Source organism: Monopterus albus, unplaced genomic scaffold (assembly GCF_001952655.1).
Source record: "Monopterus albus unplaced genomic scaffold, M_albus_1.0 scaffold18.1, whole genome shotgun sequence".
Lineage (NCBI taxonomy): Eukaryota > Metazoa > Chordata > Actinopteri > Synbranchiformes > Synbranchidae > Monopterus > Monopterus albus.
Window position 1 is genome coordinate 8,268,871 of NW_018127898.1, and position 18,216 is coordinate 8,287,086.

The window sequence follows — 18,216 nt, forward strand, 5'->3', positions numbered from 1 at the left end:
GTGGTTTCAGATGGGATTGAGCTGTTCCGATCAAGTTCACACCCACAACTCAAGAACCCCCAGGGTCACGAGTCCACAAATGCATACATGGATGAAAGTGTGTAAAAGGCTCTGACTCACATGCCTGTACAGAGAAGCATCTGCCCCACCCTTCAATGTAATACGTCACATACCAGCTCTGACTGGTTGGCAACACTCTACGTTTCCACAACATGACACACAGATAAAGTTGTGAAAACCTGACAACAGGAAGAGAATGGAAAGAACTTTATCATATTTTGATTTATTAGTTAAGTTTTTATTTTTCAACTTTATTTTTGCTAAAACACTTTACAATTCTTTCAAATCAACTAATCCTCCTCCTATATACAGTTAAATTTAGATGTTTTTTTTCATTTGGCATGGCAGCAGGGAGAATAAGTGTTTGAGTTTCAGGCTATTCAACACAGAGTGATGAAACTGGCACATATGCAGAGAAGATAAAGTGAGGTTTTGCAAATTTAAAGAATAAAAAATATATATAGGTTGTTAAAAACAACTGTCGAACTATTGACCTCCCACCTCTAAATCCATCTCCCACCCCTCTACATATATATCATTTTGCAATGTTTGATCAATTGTGTCACTCACTCTCTGACACGCACACATATTACTGTAATGAATACAACATGCTGAGAGAGGCAGGGCAGAGGACAAGAAGGGATGGTCTGAGTTGAATCCAGGGGTGTGAACTAAAGCAGGATGCACTATCAATATTTACCAGATACTGTATACAGGACTCCCTTCGAAACATAAGCAAAACAGTCACACACTTTCAATTATCTGTATCATTATCAAGTAATTATCAAGTATCATTAGCATTCTTCCCACAGTAGGAAACTGTTGTGAAGTTCCCATGTGACTGTCCTTGTCCGCTGCTTGTGTGGAGGAGTTGGAGGGCAGAGTCTAGGTATGATGAGCCCTCCCAGCAGCCAAACATGCTCAATGCTGTCCCCCAAATTACACACATCCTTCCACCCACCTGGCAAAGTGCCAGTTCCAGAGTCTAGTTCTTCCCACAGAGCACCACAATTACATCTTCCACTAGGAAGGCTGTGGAGAGACACGGTGGCTGTGTGCATTAATGCCTCAGTATTCAGTGTAACAATACATTCCTGCCATATAACAACAGGTATGATGAGGCTAGTGAAACTTTGAACCTCTAAAAGTTAAGCTATTTTATGATTCTGAACCCCTAAAACAATTCCTTCCTGCTGCTAATGCTGGTCCTTACTTTCTTTGCTCTTAGTGGGCACTTAGACTGAGTCCAATAAAAATCTCTGCTTTGTTTTTATGCAAGGGGCTGCATTGGTACTGGGGTGAGGGGTCGCAGGGGAAGTGTTGTAGATGTGTATGATATAGCCACCTTATGGTGAGTCAATGTGAGTGGCTACCTTCATGTTTCCAACCCATTAGTTTCCACTGTGTTTTGGTTAACCATGCTGCTAACATAGCCTACTCTAGCACCAATTTCTGCCATCAATGTGTCTGCACTGATAGATAAAAAAAAACACAATTTGACATCTAGTATTAATGAAAACACATGGAGTGTCGTTATGTTGCATTAACTGTGGCCCAAATTCAGCAGTGAATGCTCACACTAATGAGGTAAACGTTTTCTTCCTGTTCCATGTTCTGACCGTCACCTGTATGTGACTGGTCAATGCAGCGTCTTTGCTGGGTGATGTCACCGTCTGCTGCAGCAAAAGTTGAACCAGATCCAACGATTTCACCGCATGGGGTTGAAACATTTTGCCAGAGCCCTCTGCGGTGCTAATGCTGGCTGTGGTGAACGCAGTCCCCCATAGAAATGAATGGAGAGGTCTGCATTTTTTCATACCTTTGAAACTCAGTTTGAGCACAACCTTACACGTTCAGCCTTGACAGCACACAGCACTGTACTGTACTGATACTCCAAAATATTTTCCCTACCTGTGCTTCCTCTTTCTCCTGAGTGGCATGGGAACCAGAGTCCAGTTATAGCCACTTACAAGTTTGGATGGATCATTAACCGGCTTGTAAAAAGCATGGGAATGAAAGCTAAGTTTTGATCTGGCAAATTAAGTATTTCAGTAAAGCTAAATAGTAAATACTTCCACAAAGGTTACTAATGCATCGCTTTAAAAATAACCACTTTTACTTGAGTAGTAGATGTTCCTCTGTAAGAACCCTAGACAGGTTTATTTATACAGCCTATACCCAGAGGGTTTTTACAAAATGTACAGTGTATAAAATCCCTTGTTCTTATTTACTGACATAAATAAGGAAAAACTTCACTCAGTCACTCTCTCTCTCTCTCTCTCACACACACACACACACACACACACACACACACACAAAGTGGTCAACCTACCTTTCTTGGTTTCAGCTTATCTTGCAAATCGTACTGGCCTATGCCTTTGTAACTGACTCCCAGCCACCACGGTATTCCCTGCTTGTCCTGCATGAAAGCAGACACACACCCCATCATTCATTAGAGGTAGCTTTATTGGTGGGGGTTTGAAAAAGAGAGGCCCGTTATCAAAGCAATTGCCACATTAGGCTCACAGCATTAGCAACACAAAAAGAAATCACATACATTAAAGGCCTGCAAATCTCTGCAACCCTGACTGAGTCTTATTAATGCTGCTGTTTGATCTTCTCAGACACCTTGATTTAATATGGTCTGGTAGGGAAATTTAGTGGATGTGAATAAAAACAAGGCAAGCAGGAGGAATTCCTTAGCAATGATTTACTGGATTCTTCACTTTTCTGAATTACTTAAGGTTTAAATTTTAGACAAAGCTGGTTTGCACATTCTCTTATCCCACCCAAGCAGGCAGAGAAGAGTCCTGAATTTAATTACAGTAAGTGTCGTTACTTTAGCTGCAGCACAAATTTTAAAAAGGATCTCATTATTCAAGCATCAAGCAAAATGACAAATAAGTGAAGTTAATAAATGCAGATTTATGGGTTAGATTAGATGTAGAAAAAGGAACAAAGACAGACAGCATGATGACAGAAGCTTGTTCAAAGACTAAGCTACTGTACAATACAGGGCACTGCTGTTACCTTCACTGGGTAATAATGGACTCCATATGCTGGCAGGGACTCCACCAGGGACAGATACCTTCAGAGAAAGAGGAACAGGTTAACAGGAATTCAGCCACTTAGATTTCATTACTGTCACCCAGTGGCTGCTGTACAACAGACAGAGTGGGATTTAAGCTACAGTCATTGAGAAGCCACAGTTATTTGCAGTGGCAAGATGATCGATTTGTTTCAGGGCCATGGCAGAGGAAGAGAAAGTCCACTATAGGGTTGCAACGGTATGAAATTTTCACAGTATGATAACTGTCTCAGAAAATATCACAGCTTCACGGGATTACATAATTACACAGTTACTATTATTATCAGCTACAACGAACCTCGAGAGAATGGAAAAAAGGGGCTTTTCATTTTTATTGCAAGTGACTGTGCCAGTTGATTGAGCTGGACTGTAGCACTAGATTGACCCTAAAGAACAAAGAAGTTATAAAGATGACTTAATAAAACAGCATATAACTATAACATGTTATATAATTAAAGCATGTTAGTACCAGTAGTAGAGGAAGGATTCACATCCTTTGCTTTTACATAAGTAGACTATAAAAGTAGCCTACTCTGTTAGGAAAAAGCTTGTTACAAAAAGTTCTGCATTAATAATGTTAAGTAAAAGCAAGTATTAACACAAAAATGTACTTAAAATATTCTAATCAAAGCAGAAAAATGTTATAGTACACAGTAGATTATATTATTACATTAACAGCCTATCACTCATGCACTGATGTAAAAGCAGGATTTGACTGTTGTAGTTGGTTGACGTGGAGCTCTGATGAACTATTTTGCATCCAAGTGCAACTACTGATTATTTCCATTATGGATTAACCTGCTGATTATTTTCTCCATTAATCGCCTGACCGGTTTGTAAAACCTCTGACAGTAGTGAGACATTCCGTCAGAAAGCTCTAAACAATTATCAGAATAGTTGTTAATTTACTGTAGGTGCACAAGAGTTCAGCCAGACCTGTCTGTACCTTCACACACACACACACACACACACACACACACACACACACACACACACACTTATGTGAGCCAGGAAACTGTGTGTTTCTGGTGTCAGATCAGGATCAGTGAGAGTTCTTCTTTAAATCAGAGTTTAGTGAACAAACAGACAATGTTTGTAGCGCATGTAGCGCACTTTATAACTGAGGTTATTAGGATATTCAAATTAATCCTGTGCTGCTGATTTAAATTTCTTTTTTGGTGGATGGAGTTGGGCAATTTCAGCCTCCTTCTCTCTGCTATTTGTCCACAGCATGTGCATGTGGCACCCGTTGTGGAGTCTGACAGGCAGTCAAGGAAGAAAGGTGCTCATGCATTGTTTTTTTTGTTTTTTTTTAATACAGGTAATAAGCAAATGTCCATGGTATGATAACCATCAATTTCATACAATGATAAACTGTGAAACCAGTATACCACTGCAACTCCAGTCCACTGATCATTTCAAGGGCACAAATCATCTACTGTATACATGACCCATGGTTGCTCTGAGATACAGACTTGTGAAAAACATAGTGGAGAAGTGACATCCTCCCTAGTCTGGCCAGTTGCCTACTCTAAGAGCACTTCCTCTAATTAATGACACATTCTGGCATGATGACAGCCACCTCTAATAACAACAGCCAGCACAGTGCAGACACATGACATTCAAGAGGAAGATCCCATGTAGAAAAACAATGGAAAAAATGGCAGTAGTGCATAAGGACCAGTTCAATTTGAAAACTCATTTAGAAAACCATTAGGATACTGCATTTTTTCATAACTTACTGTACAATGGCTTGTCCTCTGGTCAGTCCCTGTAGTTTCTTGTAATGTTCAATCACTTTGTCCTCACTGCAAATGGATAGATAAAACATTTAATGAATAATCCATAAAGTGTTATGCATTCCATCCACAGAAGGACTGTTGTGAGAGAGCCCTCTCTTTGACACACACATTCTGTCTGATCATGCAGAAAATACATTCTGGCCAGCTGATGGCTCTCATCTACTACTCCTTCAAATGCAGCTCATTTATTTCTCACTATAATCATCAATTTTAATAGCACTGCAAGACTGCAAACTCACTGCAGCTTAACAGGTAGCAAGACAGACGTGCATCGTACAACTATAATTCTAATTTGGATATTAAAAATGTACATGCTTCACAGGCTGCAGCAACCTCGGGTGGCCATTAAACCAGCAAAGGAGGGGCAGGCAGATGAGCAAAATCAGCAATGTGGATTAAAGATACAGACAGTAGTCCTTCAGACAGCTAATGGCTGTCAGTACCTCCCTGTGCTCACTCAGGAATAATGGGGAAATGTAATTAATACAACCCAGGCACTAATTAGTCACCCCATCAGAGGCAAAACAGTCTGCCAAGTACAGAGCAGGTCTGTATGCACTTTCCTGCCCAAAACTGATCTTCTAAGGATACTGCTGCTGCATACAACCAGGTGTTACTGACCAGAGATGTGACAGCTGAATTTTAAACATATAACATGGAGGAAGGGCTGTGGTATAGGATGAACTGCAAGTTTGTATAGGGCTGTGTGTGATTGCCTAATACTGACACCACCACAACTCACCCTCGTGTAATTTCTGGTTTTCACAGACATTAAGAGTTCAGATAGCTTACCAGTAATTGAGAGATGGGTGCTCTCTTAAAACTCTGGTGGGCAGAACTGGGAGCTCCTTTAGTTCTGATCTGGCAGTACATATATATACATATATACACACACACACACACACACACACACACACAAAAACTGTAAGAACAGCAAATATATTCACTGACAAAAAAGAGAGTCCTTCCTAGATCTGTTCTGAATGAGGAATACAGTTACTCTTCTCTGCTTCTATGAGAGACACAGCAAGGCACCAAAACTGCAGTGCGGATTAATGACACACATATTATGTTCTGATTACTATCTCTCCTATACATAAGAATCTATGTGCTCAGAAATCTACAGTATCCTGTTATAACTGGGGATGGGTGAATATCTGTTAAATTGGCAGATGATGATGTTTACAGTGAAACATCACAGTGGATGAAGATACCAGTGGCAGGGTTGGGGAGTTGGGGTGTGGTCGCTGCTAAATGTAGGGATTTAAACCACGATGCTGGCTGTTTGTTGTGATGCCTATCAGCACTCTGTGATGGGCAATGGCACTGTCCAATCGCCCATCGCTAGTTATAACCTTAAAATGAATGTCCCACACCAGCATGTTGCCAATACAGAAAGTAAAGGTAAATGTTTCCACAAGAATCTTAAAAGGCTAAAAATGTGCAGAGAACATTTCTCCACATGTTTGTATTTTCACAGTGTGGTTTGAATTTCTATCTTAAGGCATGACTGCAATAATTCATTTTTGCAAACCTTTAAAAAAGGCGCAGCATCGGGATATTGTTTTCATCCTTCTTATCTATAGAGTAGTAGTGCTTGCCAAGAATAGAGTTCACTCATGTCTTGCCAGACTTAATTTTTAAAAGCACATGCAGGGCTTTTAAGTCCAAGGGAATCTTTGAGGGGCTTGGCAAGAAGTCTTTTCAAAAATATCTAAACCATTTGACGCAGGTTCTCAGTTATGTGCATGTACTGTAGGTCAACTAAGCCAATGTCCACACCATGACAGTTACAACAGATACAGTTGCTCTCACCCACAAACAAAAAATGTTCTGCAGAGGCTTCCAGTACTGTAAAAATGGCCATATTATTTGTACAGACAAATTGTGGTGTTTGTTGCTGTCGAGGTGTATGACAATGAACTATGAGCCACTCCGACATTGTGTAGGAGGGAGCGCTGGGTCTACAGTTTCTGCAGGACAAAAAAAGCTCTGGTTTGGTGAGGCAGTCCACTGGAGAGCTGAACAAAAGCCATTCAATAACACTTGGCAGCCTCTGCCTATGTTGAAAAGCACTGTACGAGCCACAGTGCTATTACAAAACTGTTGGTGGCCTCTCAGAGAGAATCTGAATGTGCAGGTCAGACCATATTCAATTTAAACAACTTTAACATCCATAACTATTGCACCTGTTATGTCTTTGTCTTAACAATAAACTTGAAATAACAGAATAAAGTAGTGGATGATTTTAGGCCAGAAGCCATTTGATCTTAAGTTGAATGTCAATTTAACTCTAATGGAATTTGGCAGCTGGCGAAATGGTGGGATAAAATCATAATGATCTCATTATGGGAACCAGCTTACTAAACACAAACAAGGGTGAGCTGCTGAAAGGGCAGAGGCCTTGAATCACTCTTCCCTGTAGCCACCTCTCCTAGGATGACTGGGTTTTGCTGCCATGGCACTTCACTTGTTTGATGGCATACATTTTATGAGGAGCTGGGGCCTGGTGTTGTGGGGGTGAGCTACTCCACAGCCATGCTGCCCTGTCAGCAATCTGGAATTCATTAGTATGTCTGTTATCTCCCTACAGCTTGCAGCACGGGGGCAATTCCTGCATCTGGCCCAGCCCTGCCCAGCGCAGCCTATCCAGTGTGGGAGACAGAATACTCATGTGTCAGCTATTCCACAGGGTGAGACATGGTGACTGTGGAGAGAGCACAATGAGAGAGCCTGCTGCTGTGAATGAACCACTAACCACAGGCTACACCTTCAAATAGAACTGAAAACTCAAACTGTCTAGGTGTGATACTGGTTCATGTGGGAACAATTAGAACACCACTAACATTTTGTAAATCAAAATAAATTTTAAACTACTGACTGTCAATATATAGAGGCCCAGACAAATGTCTGAAGTCCACTTTAGAAGGCAATTACAACTATACAAGAAAAAAATCTGATACTCTAAAAACAAATTAAAGACATCAATCAATGCAGTAATTTCCTACAGTAATTTTCAACAATCCCTTTCATGATACCCAGAGAACAGTTGTAACTTGTGGATTATACCCACAGGTGCGCAGAGTAACAGCAATAATGTGTGAAACAGTATGGTAAAGAACAAGATGCAATGTAAGATCCAATACAATATTAACACAGTAAAAGGAAATGGGATAGCCTACACCACAAACACTATATGGAACCCGACAGTGCATTAATTCAATGCACAGCAGGGGGCTAGCCATCTCCACTGCAGTAATAGGACTACAGTGACTCCTTCAGATGCCAAATTGACTACCTATGGACAGTAGACCTGGCTTATCCCTCTTAAGACTGGCAGAGGAGGAGGTGTCCCAAACTCCACAGCTAATCTAAGTGCCCTTTGCTGATATAGTGAAGAGGAGCCACCTTTATAACATGTGCTTTATGAGAGGATTTGCTAGGCCTGTTCTCTAAAAAAGTAGAAATTAAGCACATCACTGACAGGAATGTGCAACAGGACAGTGGGGAATGTCCCAGTACAATGATAGTATAAAAAGGGAGTGTCATGTTCCAGACAGAGAGGTTTGAGGAAAACAACCTGATTTCACCATTTTCTACACAATCCTCCAAAAGAAAGAAGCCCATTATATTACTATAAATGTTGTCAAGTGATATTAAAAACTAAACATCTAAAAATTGTAATCCAAAAGAGCAGAGAGAAAGTGATAGCTATTGAAATAACAAAAAAGACAGCTTGATTTGGACACACTCCCATCCTCACTGATTCTATTAGATTTGTTGGCAGGTTGTCTTTTATTGTGCTTTCAGAGTCAGGACAAAGTACAGCCCATCCCCACACCCACATGAACTAAAAGTTCAAACTGTACACTTCAGGGTAATGCAGTTTTAAATCAAAACACTGAGACATAAATCTGTACTAAAGCTGCGATAAATAATAACATTTGTCAGATGGTTGTAAGTAACGGGGCAGTTAATGAGCACAGACAGATGCAGCAATTTTTTTTCTTTTTTGCAAGAGAAAAAAAAAGATAATTTTTTTGATATTGCCATCATTCAAACCGTACACACGTAATTCCTTAGAGAGCACAAATCTCTGTGTTCCCATAATGAACAGAGGCCTTTAGAGGCAAAGCAAAGAGCAAACACAGGTTCTGTTGCTTCAGTCTGCTCGGTCACTCACCTATACAGAGCAGTGGTTAACAAATGGCAGCGCATACAGCTGGCCAAAAAAAAAAACAACCTACCTTATCAGCAGGTCAAGCCTCTGAAGGCAAGGCCCACTGGTGAACAGTGGAGGCTGTGTCAAGTTTCACACCAGTGTCACTGATCAAATCACATACACATCTGTGTATTTGTCCATTTAAATGTCACATAGGCTGCGTTTATTTGTATCTGCCTTCACAGGCAAAAGTGTGACAAAAAACACAAGTGCTCTGATTTTAAAAGCTACATTTGCACCATGTGGATGGCAACAGGCCAACAGGGGCTCAGTCCAATGTCACAAGAGCAACATCAAGGTCATTACTAACTGAGGCAAGCCCAGCACAAATTCAAATCTGAGTCAGTCAAGCTGAACATTAACTGGCTATATACAAAGTCATTATCTATACACTTGGCAATGACCAAGGAACTTGGCAAACTAAACCCTGCTTCCTTGTCATAGTAACAGCAACAAACATAAACTACACTGTGCAAAATTTGCATTTAACTGCAGATTCTAGTTCATGAAAAGGTTTATGGATTATTGTGTATGTCAATAAAATAAAAATATCAAGAAATTGAACTGAGAAACCATTGCATCTGTAAATGAACTTGGTCATCTAATAAAATCACACTGTCTTTTTATCCCATATCAAGACGTTTTATATGAAAAATCAACTTGATATGACACAGAGCGTTTGAGAAACATTGGACCTTCCCACATTTACTTCATTAAAGGCTTCTATGTTGTAATAATTTTAACTTTTTCTTACCTGCTGTAATCTCCTTTGGCCTCCTGAAAAGGGGGAAATTATGCAGTTAGTAAAAGCATTATGAGAAACAGCTAAATTATTCTGTGTGCTAAGCTTACAGTACCTGCAGAATATGCGCAGCGATAACGTTATACTGTTTAACAGGTTTAACTGGACTCCATCTTAATTTTTCAAGACTAACGTTAACAGTTCTTCGAGGCACAAGTGCATTTTGAGGACAATATTCATATGAAAGGGCCAATTTCTTTAAGAGTTGCCCAGACCAAAACTAAGTTACCTCATGAGACAAGAGTTTTCAAATACTGCGTGCCTCGACTGTGTTCATTCCTATTGAGGGTGAGTGACACAATTTCAGTGTAGAAAGTACGCGACAAACTTTCTTACCTGCAATGCGAAAGCGGCTAACTTAAAAACATTTGCGCTCTCCACTTCAATGGTCTCCTGTTATGAAAAAAAGATGTAAATTAGCAAATTCAGCAGCCTGTCCGAAACACTTGACATAAAAAAAATCCTTTCGTCCCGTACCTCTGTCCCACTGTTACCGACTGAACCACTGCTGCAGGGACAATGTGATGTTTCAAACTGTCGGAGAAGTATACTTAATACTATCTTAGCAACTAATTTATCCTGACATTTTTCTTCTAAAAAATAATAAAACACACCCGTACATAGGAAGCCTAGCTGAAGGTCCTGCCTGAGGCTACAGTGCTCTCGGTAAAGTGGTATGGTCCGAAAGCAGGTTCAACAGTCTCAGTCTCCCATGGAGACCAGCGTTCTCTCCCCGCGAAAAAAACTGCACTGCAACGTTTGATCGCATGTTGCATTCAAGTGCTCCTCGTACTGTTCCTATCCTTGTATGCTGCTACGCTCTCACCACTACAGTAAAGCATATTATGTGTATTTTTATTTTGCGCCAAGTATGGCATACATATAGGTACATATATGATCGCCAAGATATAAATAATATTAACAGATGTAAATATTATTATGCTGTATTACTTCATTTTGACTTATGTTTTAAATTTGTTTTAAATAAAACATAGGTTCTGCTACAATTCAATGTCCATGTTGATTTTAAAGAAGTCAACGAGTTTAACTATTTCATCCAAAGACTGGGGGGAGAAACGAAATATCAGTTGTTGACAAAATAGTAATTTGAGACTTTAGGATTAAGACCTTATCATATATATACATGATAACCTGTGCTTGTAATTTTTATTAAGTTTTGACTTTTAGTTGGTGTGTTATGTCTATGTTTGAATGATTGCTAAATAATATCATGGTTTATGTTCTGTTTGAATGATTGCTAAATAATATCATAAAGTATAGCATGGCTGACCTGACCCTTGGTGCCTTGTGAAATTTCGAACAGCACGCGAAAGCAGCATTATGAATAACAGCTTGAGACCTCAGTGTCATGTAGCAGTGTGGAATCTTGCAGTTTTTAAAAAAAGTTCATGTTTAAGTGGGATTAGAGAGTGTTAGGTATTTTTAGTCAGATAGATATTGGATAGATACTTTATGTATTAGAAATGTTTAGTGGAGATAGGATGTCTAGTTAGACTGTTAAATGCTTAGGCCTGCTTATGAGTTTCTACAGGGTACATCTGGTCAAGGATAACTAGAGAGAACAGTTGATGACTGTCAGCAGACAGGGTGTTTAATATTATTATTATGACGTGTATAACTGTAGCCTTAGCTATAATATGTTCTTATGTTTAAGTCACGACATGTACTAGAGGTCTGTGAGAATGTTTTTAGTTACACACCACTTAATCAACAGACACACACACATGCACATTGATTTGCTTCATGTTTTGACTACTGCTATGGCCAGCTGCAAAGCTGGCAACAGAGACGTCTTGGTTGACGTTTCTGTGTAGTATGGGGCTAGCCCAACCGAGGGGATATAATGTATAGGCCTGGTGGGCTCAGGGTCTTTCATCTTTCATCTGCCTGCGAGCAGTTTGGAGGTGCAAAATACCTGAGCGTGTAATGTTAATTTTACCTGTGATCCTTTGAATAAATCAGCACTGTTTTGAAGTTACTTGGACTGTCTCGTCTCTCAGAGTTAGCAATGGTAACAAGAGCCATAATCCTACAAGAGAAACCTTAGCTACCTAAATAAAGAGCATAAACTATATAATTGATATAAGTTGGATAAACAGGTCAACTTAGTGGTCAAAGCTGGCTTGTTTCAAACAAGATTGTTAGCAAATGTTAGGGATTTTTTTTCATCCAGTGATTTTGAAAAGGAAATCCATGCCTTCATTAGTTCTAGACTCAACTATTATAATGCTCTGTATGTTGGAATCTCCCAAGCATCCCTGTTCCATCTTCAGTTGGTCCAAAATGCAGCTACTAGTCTGTTGAGCATATAACCTCTGTTTTGGCATTGCTCCACTGGCTCCCTGTTTGTTCCAGGAATATTTTCAAGCTCTTATTATTTGTTCTTATAGTACTGCATGGTTTAGTTCCTTTGTATATCCCTGAGCTCCTTCACACCCATACTCCTGGAAGATCTAATTAGCTGCTCCTAGATATACTCAGGTCTAGATTAAAACATAGTGGGGATCGAGCTTTTGCAGTAGTAGCTTCAAGACTGTGGAGCAGCCTACCTCCAGACATTAAGTCTGCACCCAGTCTAGCTGTTTTAGGTCTCTTCTTAAAATGTATATATTCAGGCAGCCGTTTAGTACTGGTACCTTCTAAGGTATTTGTTTACCAGTGTATTTTATTAATGTGACGTTTATGTGATGTTTTTCTGTTTTATTTGTTTTTATACTGTTCTTTGTTTGTGTTTGTTACTCTCGTTTATCTTCTTTTTTGTTTTATTTTGTCTGTAACTTGGGTTTAGAAAGGTGCTATATAAATAAATGTTACTTTTCTTTTGCTTTGCTTTGCATGTAGAACATGCAGCATAAACAAATAAGACAGGAGGAAACATGCATATGAAGTCACAAATATAAAAACCCTAGGGTTGCCTATAAGAAATGACATTTATGCCATTTAAACAATGGACATTTAAAATGTGCTTTAGTAAATCATGTGTAATAATCGTGTAGCTAAGTGCAAAAAATATGTACTTGTAGCTAGCTGAACAGTGATCTGGAATTAAGGACACGCCATTTTGACTACAGGATACATACGGAAATTTGAAATATATGAAACATTTTTATAAAATCAATAGATTAAAATACTTACATTAAACACTAAAGACTTAGCATTCAGGAAGAACAGCTCCACTGTTTTGTTCTCTCTCAAGAAGGTGAGCTTCTCAATATAAAACCTGTGAAGAGTTTAATTTGGTCAGCAAGGTTAACTTAAAATAGAACATCACAGTATTTTGCCATTGTTTCTGCATGATTCATAGACTTCATCATGTTCAGTTTATTAATTGCCTAGCAGTCACACAGCAGAATTTAAACTGCATTCCCTTACTGCCATCTACTGGTTAAGACAAGCCTCGGCCAATATCTTGCATCAAAACAGAACTCTATTATTCACAACTCAGTCTCATATATATAAAACACTGAGATTTTCAGGTAGCCAGATGTGTCTAAGGAAGCACCCCAGTATTTCACACTGGCAACTCTGCAGCGAGAGCACTCACCTCACAAGAAACTTGAGTTCCAAAGGCCCCAAAGTCTTGGAAAAGTCATGATCAAGAACTTTACGATCCAGCTGGAGCCAGTTATTCTGGCCACTGAGTCAAAAATAAAGAACAAATCATATGCTGAAATACTGCTATGTTAATATCGCTCTCTTTTTTTTGTAGACATAGATTGGATATTGAACATTTTTGTCTTTAAAATGTCTCCTATTAGGAAATGTACTTACGTGTCATCTGTGAAGCACAATCCAAAGTATTCTTTCTCTTTCAGGTTAAAATGTGAGGCCACCAAGTCTAACAGCTCACGGGACAACAGCTTGGGCTGGTAAGTTTAGATTAAAGCACAGGAGGTCAGTTTAGACTGACTATTTGTAAGTAACTAAATGTGATGTGCTTGAAACACTGAAACATTGTAGAAGGAAGAAAAAAGATTATATACAAGTGAATTCCATTACTGGTCAACAGCTCATCTCAATGAGAAAAAAACAATTAAAGAGATAAAGTGGATCAACTACCTGAACCAACAGCTCCAGGTTCCTGCTATCGAGGAGCTGAATCTGGCACAGACGACCTTCTGTCATCTAATTAAAAAAAACAGACAATATGGCATATGAGAACAGCTACTACAAGAGTCAAAAGACACTGTCACTACCTCTGCCTTTGCCTCTCTACTCAGAGTCATGTGTTCATTATTTAGCCCTGGGATAAAATGTTCCTCTTTTACCAGTTGAACAGAAACCCACCGCAATATGATGTTGTCTTTGTGCTGAATGAATAGGTAAGAAGCCAATAGGCAAGTGTCCATATGGGATGCAAACTCCAAAATATCAGTCACTGCAAGATCATCATTCTCATTTTGTGTAAAAAGTGAGCTATTTCAGCCACATTTCAGGTTCTTTAGGATCCCCCACACACTACTGTCTTTCTCAACTGCATATCTTACTCTGCATCAACTGTGGTTTAATGAAAATCCCTGAAATGTCAACAACCCACATTATCCTCTACTGTAAGAACTCAAAGACAATGAAGTCCCACTGCATAGTTTAATTGAATTCCCACTCTATTGTTTAAAATGAATAGTTTTAGGCTTCATTCTGCTGCTGTGAGCAGAACTGCCTTTCCAGGCAGACATGTTATTATGTGTTGATGAACAACAGTGAAGTCATACTTTAGTTTGTTAAGACATTGCCACATTCAGTTTCAGATTGTTATATTTTAATACATTTTTAACCCCTTTGTATAATTTTAGATGGCACTGTGTTTACACACTATCTACTGGGCTGCTATTGCCAGTTCTCCAGTAGTCGTCATAAGTATAATGCAGGCAATTAAAAGTAATGTTAATTAATTAAAACAGAATATTTATGGTGCACTGTTGGCAAAATGTTCAAGTTGCAGGAATAGTTTGACATTTTGGAAATACACTCTTTTGCTTTTCACTGAGAGTTAGATAAAAACAGTGAGCTTAGCACATACTGTATGTAAAAAACACCCACAGCACCTAAACACTTCTTTGCTATATGTCAAGATTTTTTCAAACTTATAGCATTTCCTCTCTTTTTTTTCTACCCAGGAGTATGAAAACCTGCCAAAAGCAAAAGAACATAAAAACTTAATCCTTCAGAATAACTTGACAATTTCTGTTATCACATGAACTTATGAAACAGTCTTTAGTGTATTAAAGATGAGCGTTAAGTGGTTGGGAAATGAGTCCGGTGAAAAGCCGCCTTCATGCTGTAAGAAGGTTGCTTTTCATGCCCACCATTCAGTGAACCTACAATGTTTAGTTAACAGTAGTAAGAGAAGTATTTTAATACAGCTGGATCACAGTAACACATGTCTGAACCTTACTGCCAAGTGCATGTGTTCATGTTGACTTAATGCTGTTTGCTACCCAGTAACGTGTCCAGGACGTCTTTTTGTGACTTCAGTTAAAAACATGTGGCAGCCAAATGCTTGGCCTCTGTGGTGGAAACGGAGGGTCCTGATGTCCAGCATGACCACAGGGTGACCAAAGGAAAAGAAACTTCTGGTGTGACGTTAAACTTCAGTCTACCAGGACATATTGTTCTCGGCACCACAGCGGAGCTGTCATTTTACTTTTGGACTGTTCAAGCTACTTTTCCACTTTGTGGTTGTTCAACGCCCTAAACTTCACTGAGATTTACAGCTCTGTGGGCAGGACTGGACTTCTCAACAAAGGATTCCATTTGCAGTCACGCTAACTTGGTATTACACTAACTTTTGTTCTGAAGCTCCAGATTTCAAAATCCCCACTCCTGCTGCTGTGTCCAAGTATGATGTGAGCTGCACAGCGGGAACTTTTTTAAGCTCTATATCTTGATGCACCAGAAGAGACGAGAATCTCTGCTATAACAAAAACTGGAAAAATAAAGAACTACTGTAAATTCAATGAAGAAAATGTCTAATTGACTGACTTGATAGGAAAAATAATCAATATCCCTTTCATGAATTGTTGTGGCTCTCGGGGGCAGATCCATTTACTCTACAACAAGTTGGACTGAGTTGTAATTTGATACCTAGTGGTGAAAAGTAACTCATTATATTTACTCAAATCTTGTATTTAAGTACAAGATATAAAAAATCTCACCTTGTATATTTTGTTGCTAATACATCAGCACTTTAACTTCAGTAAAAAGTTTGAAAGAAAGATTTTACCTCTCATTTAATATTTTAAAGTGTGGTATAATGGTATGATTTGGAAGGGGGACAAAGGGCATTTGGGTATTTTGCTTAATTAAACATTAAAGCGATCTAATCTTTGTGTTTTTCTGAGAAGTATTTTAAAGAGAAAACAAAATCTCAGAAGACTGTTTTATAAGGGTCTGGTGTTCTACATGCTTTTAAATCATGTCAAACAGGGAAAGTTGGCATGGCATAAGTGAAAAAACCCCTCATTATGATGAATACATTCTAAATGAAACTGAAACTAGATGACTTTACTCATGGCACACTCCAGATGCACTAAGTATGAAACACCATCTGACTCAAAATACAATTTCTCTTGGTAGTATGCAGTGGTGGAAGAAGTACTCAGATTGTTTACTTAAGTATAAGTAACAACACACCAGTGTAAAATTACACTGTTACAAGTAAAAGTCCTGCATTCAAAATGTTACTTAAGTACAGAAGTATTGGCATCTAAAATATACTTCAAGTTCTGCCTCTGAAACATAATGAAGTCAAAGTATGAAACAGCAGAAAATGAAAATACTCAGGTAAAGTACAGAAACCTCAGAATTGTACTTAATAGTGTACCTGAGTAAATGCACTTAATTACTTTCCACCACTGGCAGTATGCTGGGAAAAAAGAGGGACCTGAACACTTTCAAGTTTCCCCAGAGGAGCTATGACTCGCGTGTGTTTGCACAGGCAGCATTCAGGTGTTCCAACAACAATGCATTTCAAAGACAAACTTTCTTCTTATTAGCCAGCAGTGAGATCAAATGGCTGGTCATGCTGCTTTTAATTACTGCCGTATGTGCTACAAGAGACCCTTGTTGAAAATAAATAAAATAAGATCAGGCTTTGTGACTCACCAAGAGGCTGCCTCACATTCACAGAAATAAACACATACATACAATAATGAGCCAGATGAGAAAAGGTACAGACTCAATAATAGGAAAACCAAGACATAAAAATTCAATAAAAAAAAAATCTAACTGACACTCAGCAATTAATCACATTGTCGATAAAGCAATCAATAAAACATGCTATAAACCCTTCTTTCGTCTTATGCTACTATTGCCCAAGAAGCCGTCATACCTGGTAGCATTTTCCAATCCTGAACCTGGCTTCTAGGAAGCGTCTGCATGGCATCAGCCCACCATTGTACCACCTCCTTAGGGTCTGATGTGCCAGGCTCCAGATGAGCTGGCTGCCCGATGCCACTAGGTCTTCCACTCCACGTATAATGTTCAGAGCCATTTCTTTGCCTTTTCCCCGATGTCTGAGTTCTACTTCTACCTCACGGCTTTTAAAACAAGTACAAGAGATGATCTACAGACCACTTTGCTTCAAAGCAATGAGCTGAATGGAGCATCTACACTCCAGTGCACACACTCACACAGAGTCTACTATGTCTCCCCAGCTGATGTAATGTCAGTGAGAGTCAGCGATCTGGAGAGGCTGGAGCAGAGCAGCGTGCCTCAGGCTTGGTCTTGGGCCCTGGTCCAAAACACTGCCTCATAGAGTGCAGGGGTGGGCAGGACAGAACCACTTGGCCCCTGCTGTAGAGGCAGAAACACACTTGTATACAAACACTACGTACATGGAAAAAAAACTCCTAAAGCCTCTTAAGTCATACTTCCTTCTGTGACTTACACTAGTGTAATGGGGAAAGCGTTTTATCTTGTTCTTATTTTGCCATCAGTAGATGTTTAATATCAGCATGTATTTCAATTTCATTGTCTGAAAACGGGTATGGGAACCGTCTGATACTGGGATGTGGGAGCAATTTCCTGAGACCAGACATCCCCACTCATTGTATTCTGCAGGAACACTAAAAATAATTGGTCCTGTTTTCATCAACAGGAATGGTAGAACTGACAGGGCAAAACTAAAAAATAAAGTGCATGGAAAATCCATTTAGAAAGGCTTTGATGTGAAAATGTGGACGTCAAAGCACTTGTGACTCACAACCAGACATCTTCCTTT

At 39.3% G+C, this 18,216-nt stretch overlaps 1 protein-coding gene across 1 annotated transcript in view; it reads right to left on the reverse strand.

Annotated features, from left to right (window-relative positions):
• frmd4ba (FERM domain containing 4Ba) overlaps positions 1-17,624 on the reverse strand; it is a 34,208-nt gene extending 16,584 nt beyond the window's left edge. Inside the window, 11 exon segments of the mRNA XM_020592992.1 lie at positions 2,393-2,479; positions 3,091-3,148; positions 4,891-4,956; positions 5,743-5,819; positions 9,920-9,949; positions 10,311-10,367; positions 13,131-13,215; positions 13,540-13,632; positions 13,767-13,861; positions 14,055-14,120; positions 17,326-17,624. Coding sequence (XP_020448648.1) covers positions 2,393-2,479; positions 3,091-3,148; positions 4,891-4,956; positions 5,743-5,819; positions 9,920-9,949; positions 10,311-10,367; positions 13,131-13,215; positions 13,540-13,632; positions 13,767-13,861; positions 14,055-14,120; positions 17,326-17,487 — 876 coding nt within the window. The 5' untranslated portion in view covers positions 17,488-17,624.
• Positions 17,625-18,216: the final 592 nt, after the last annotated feature.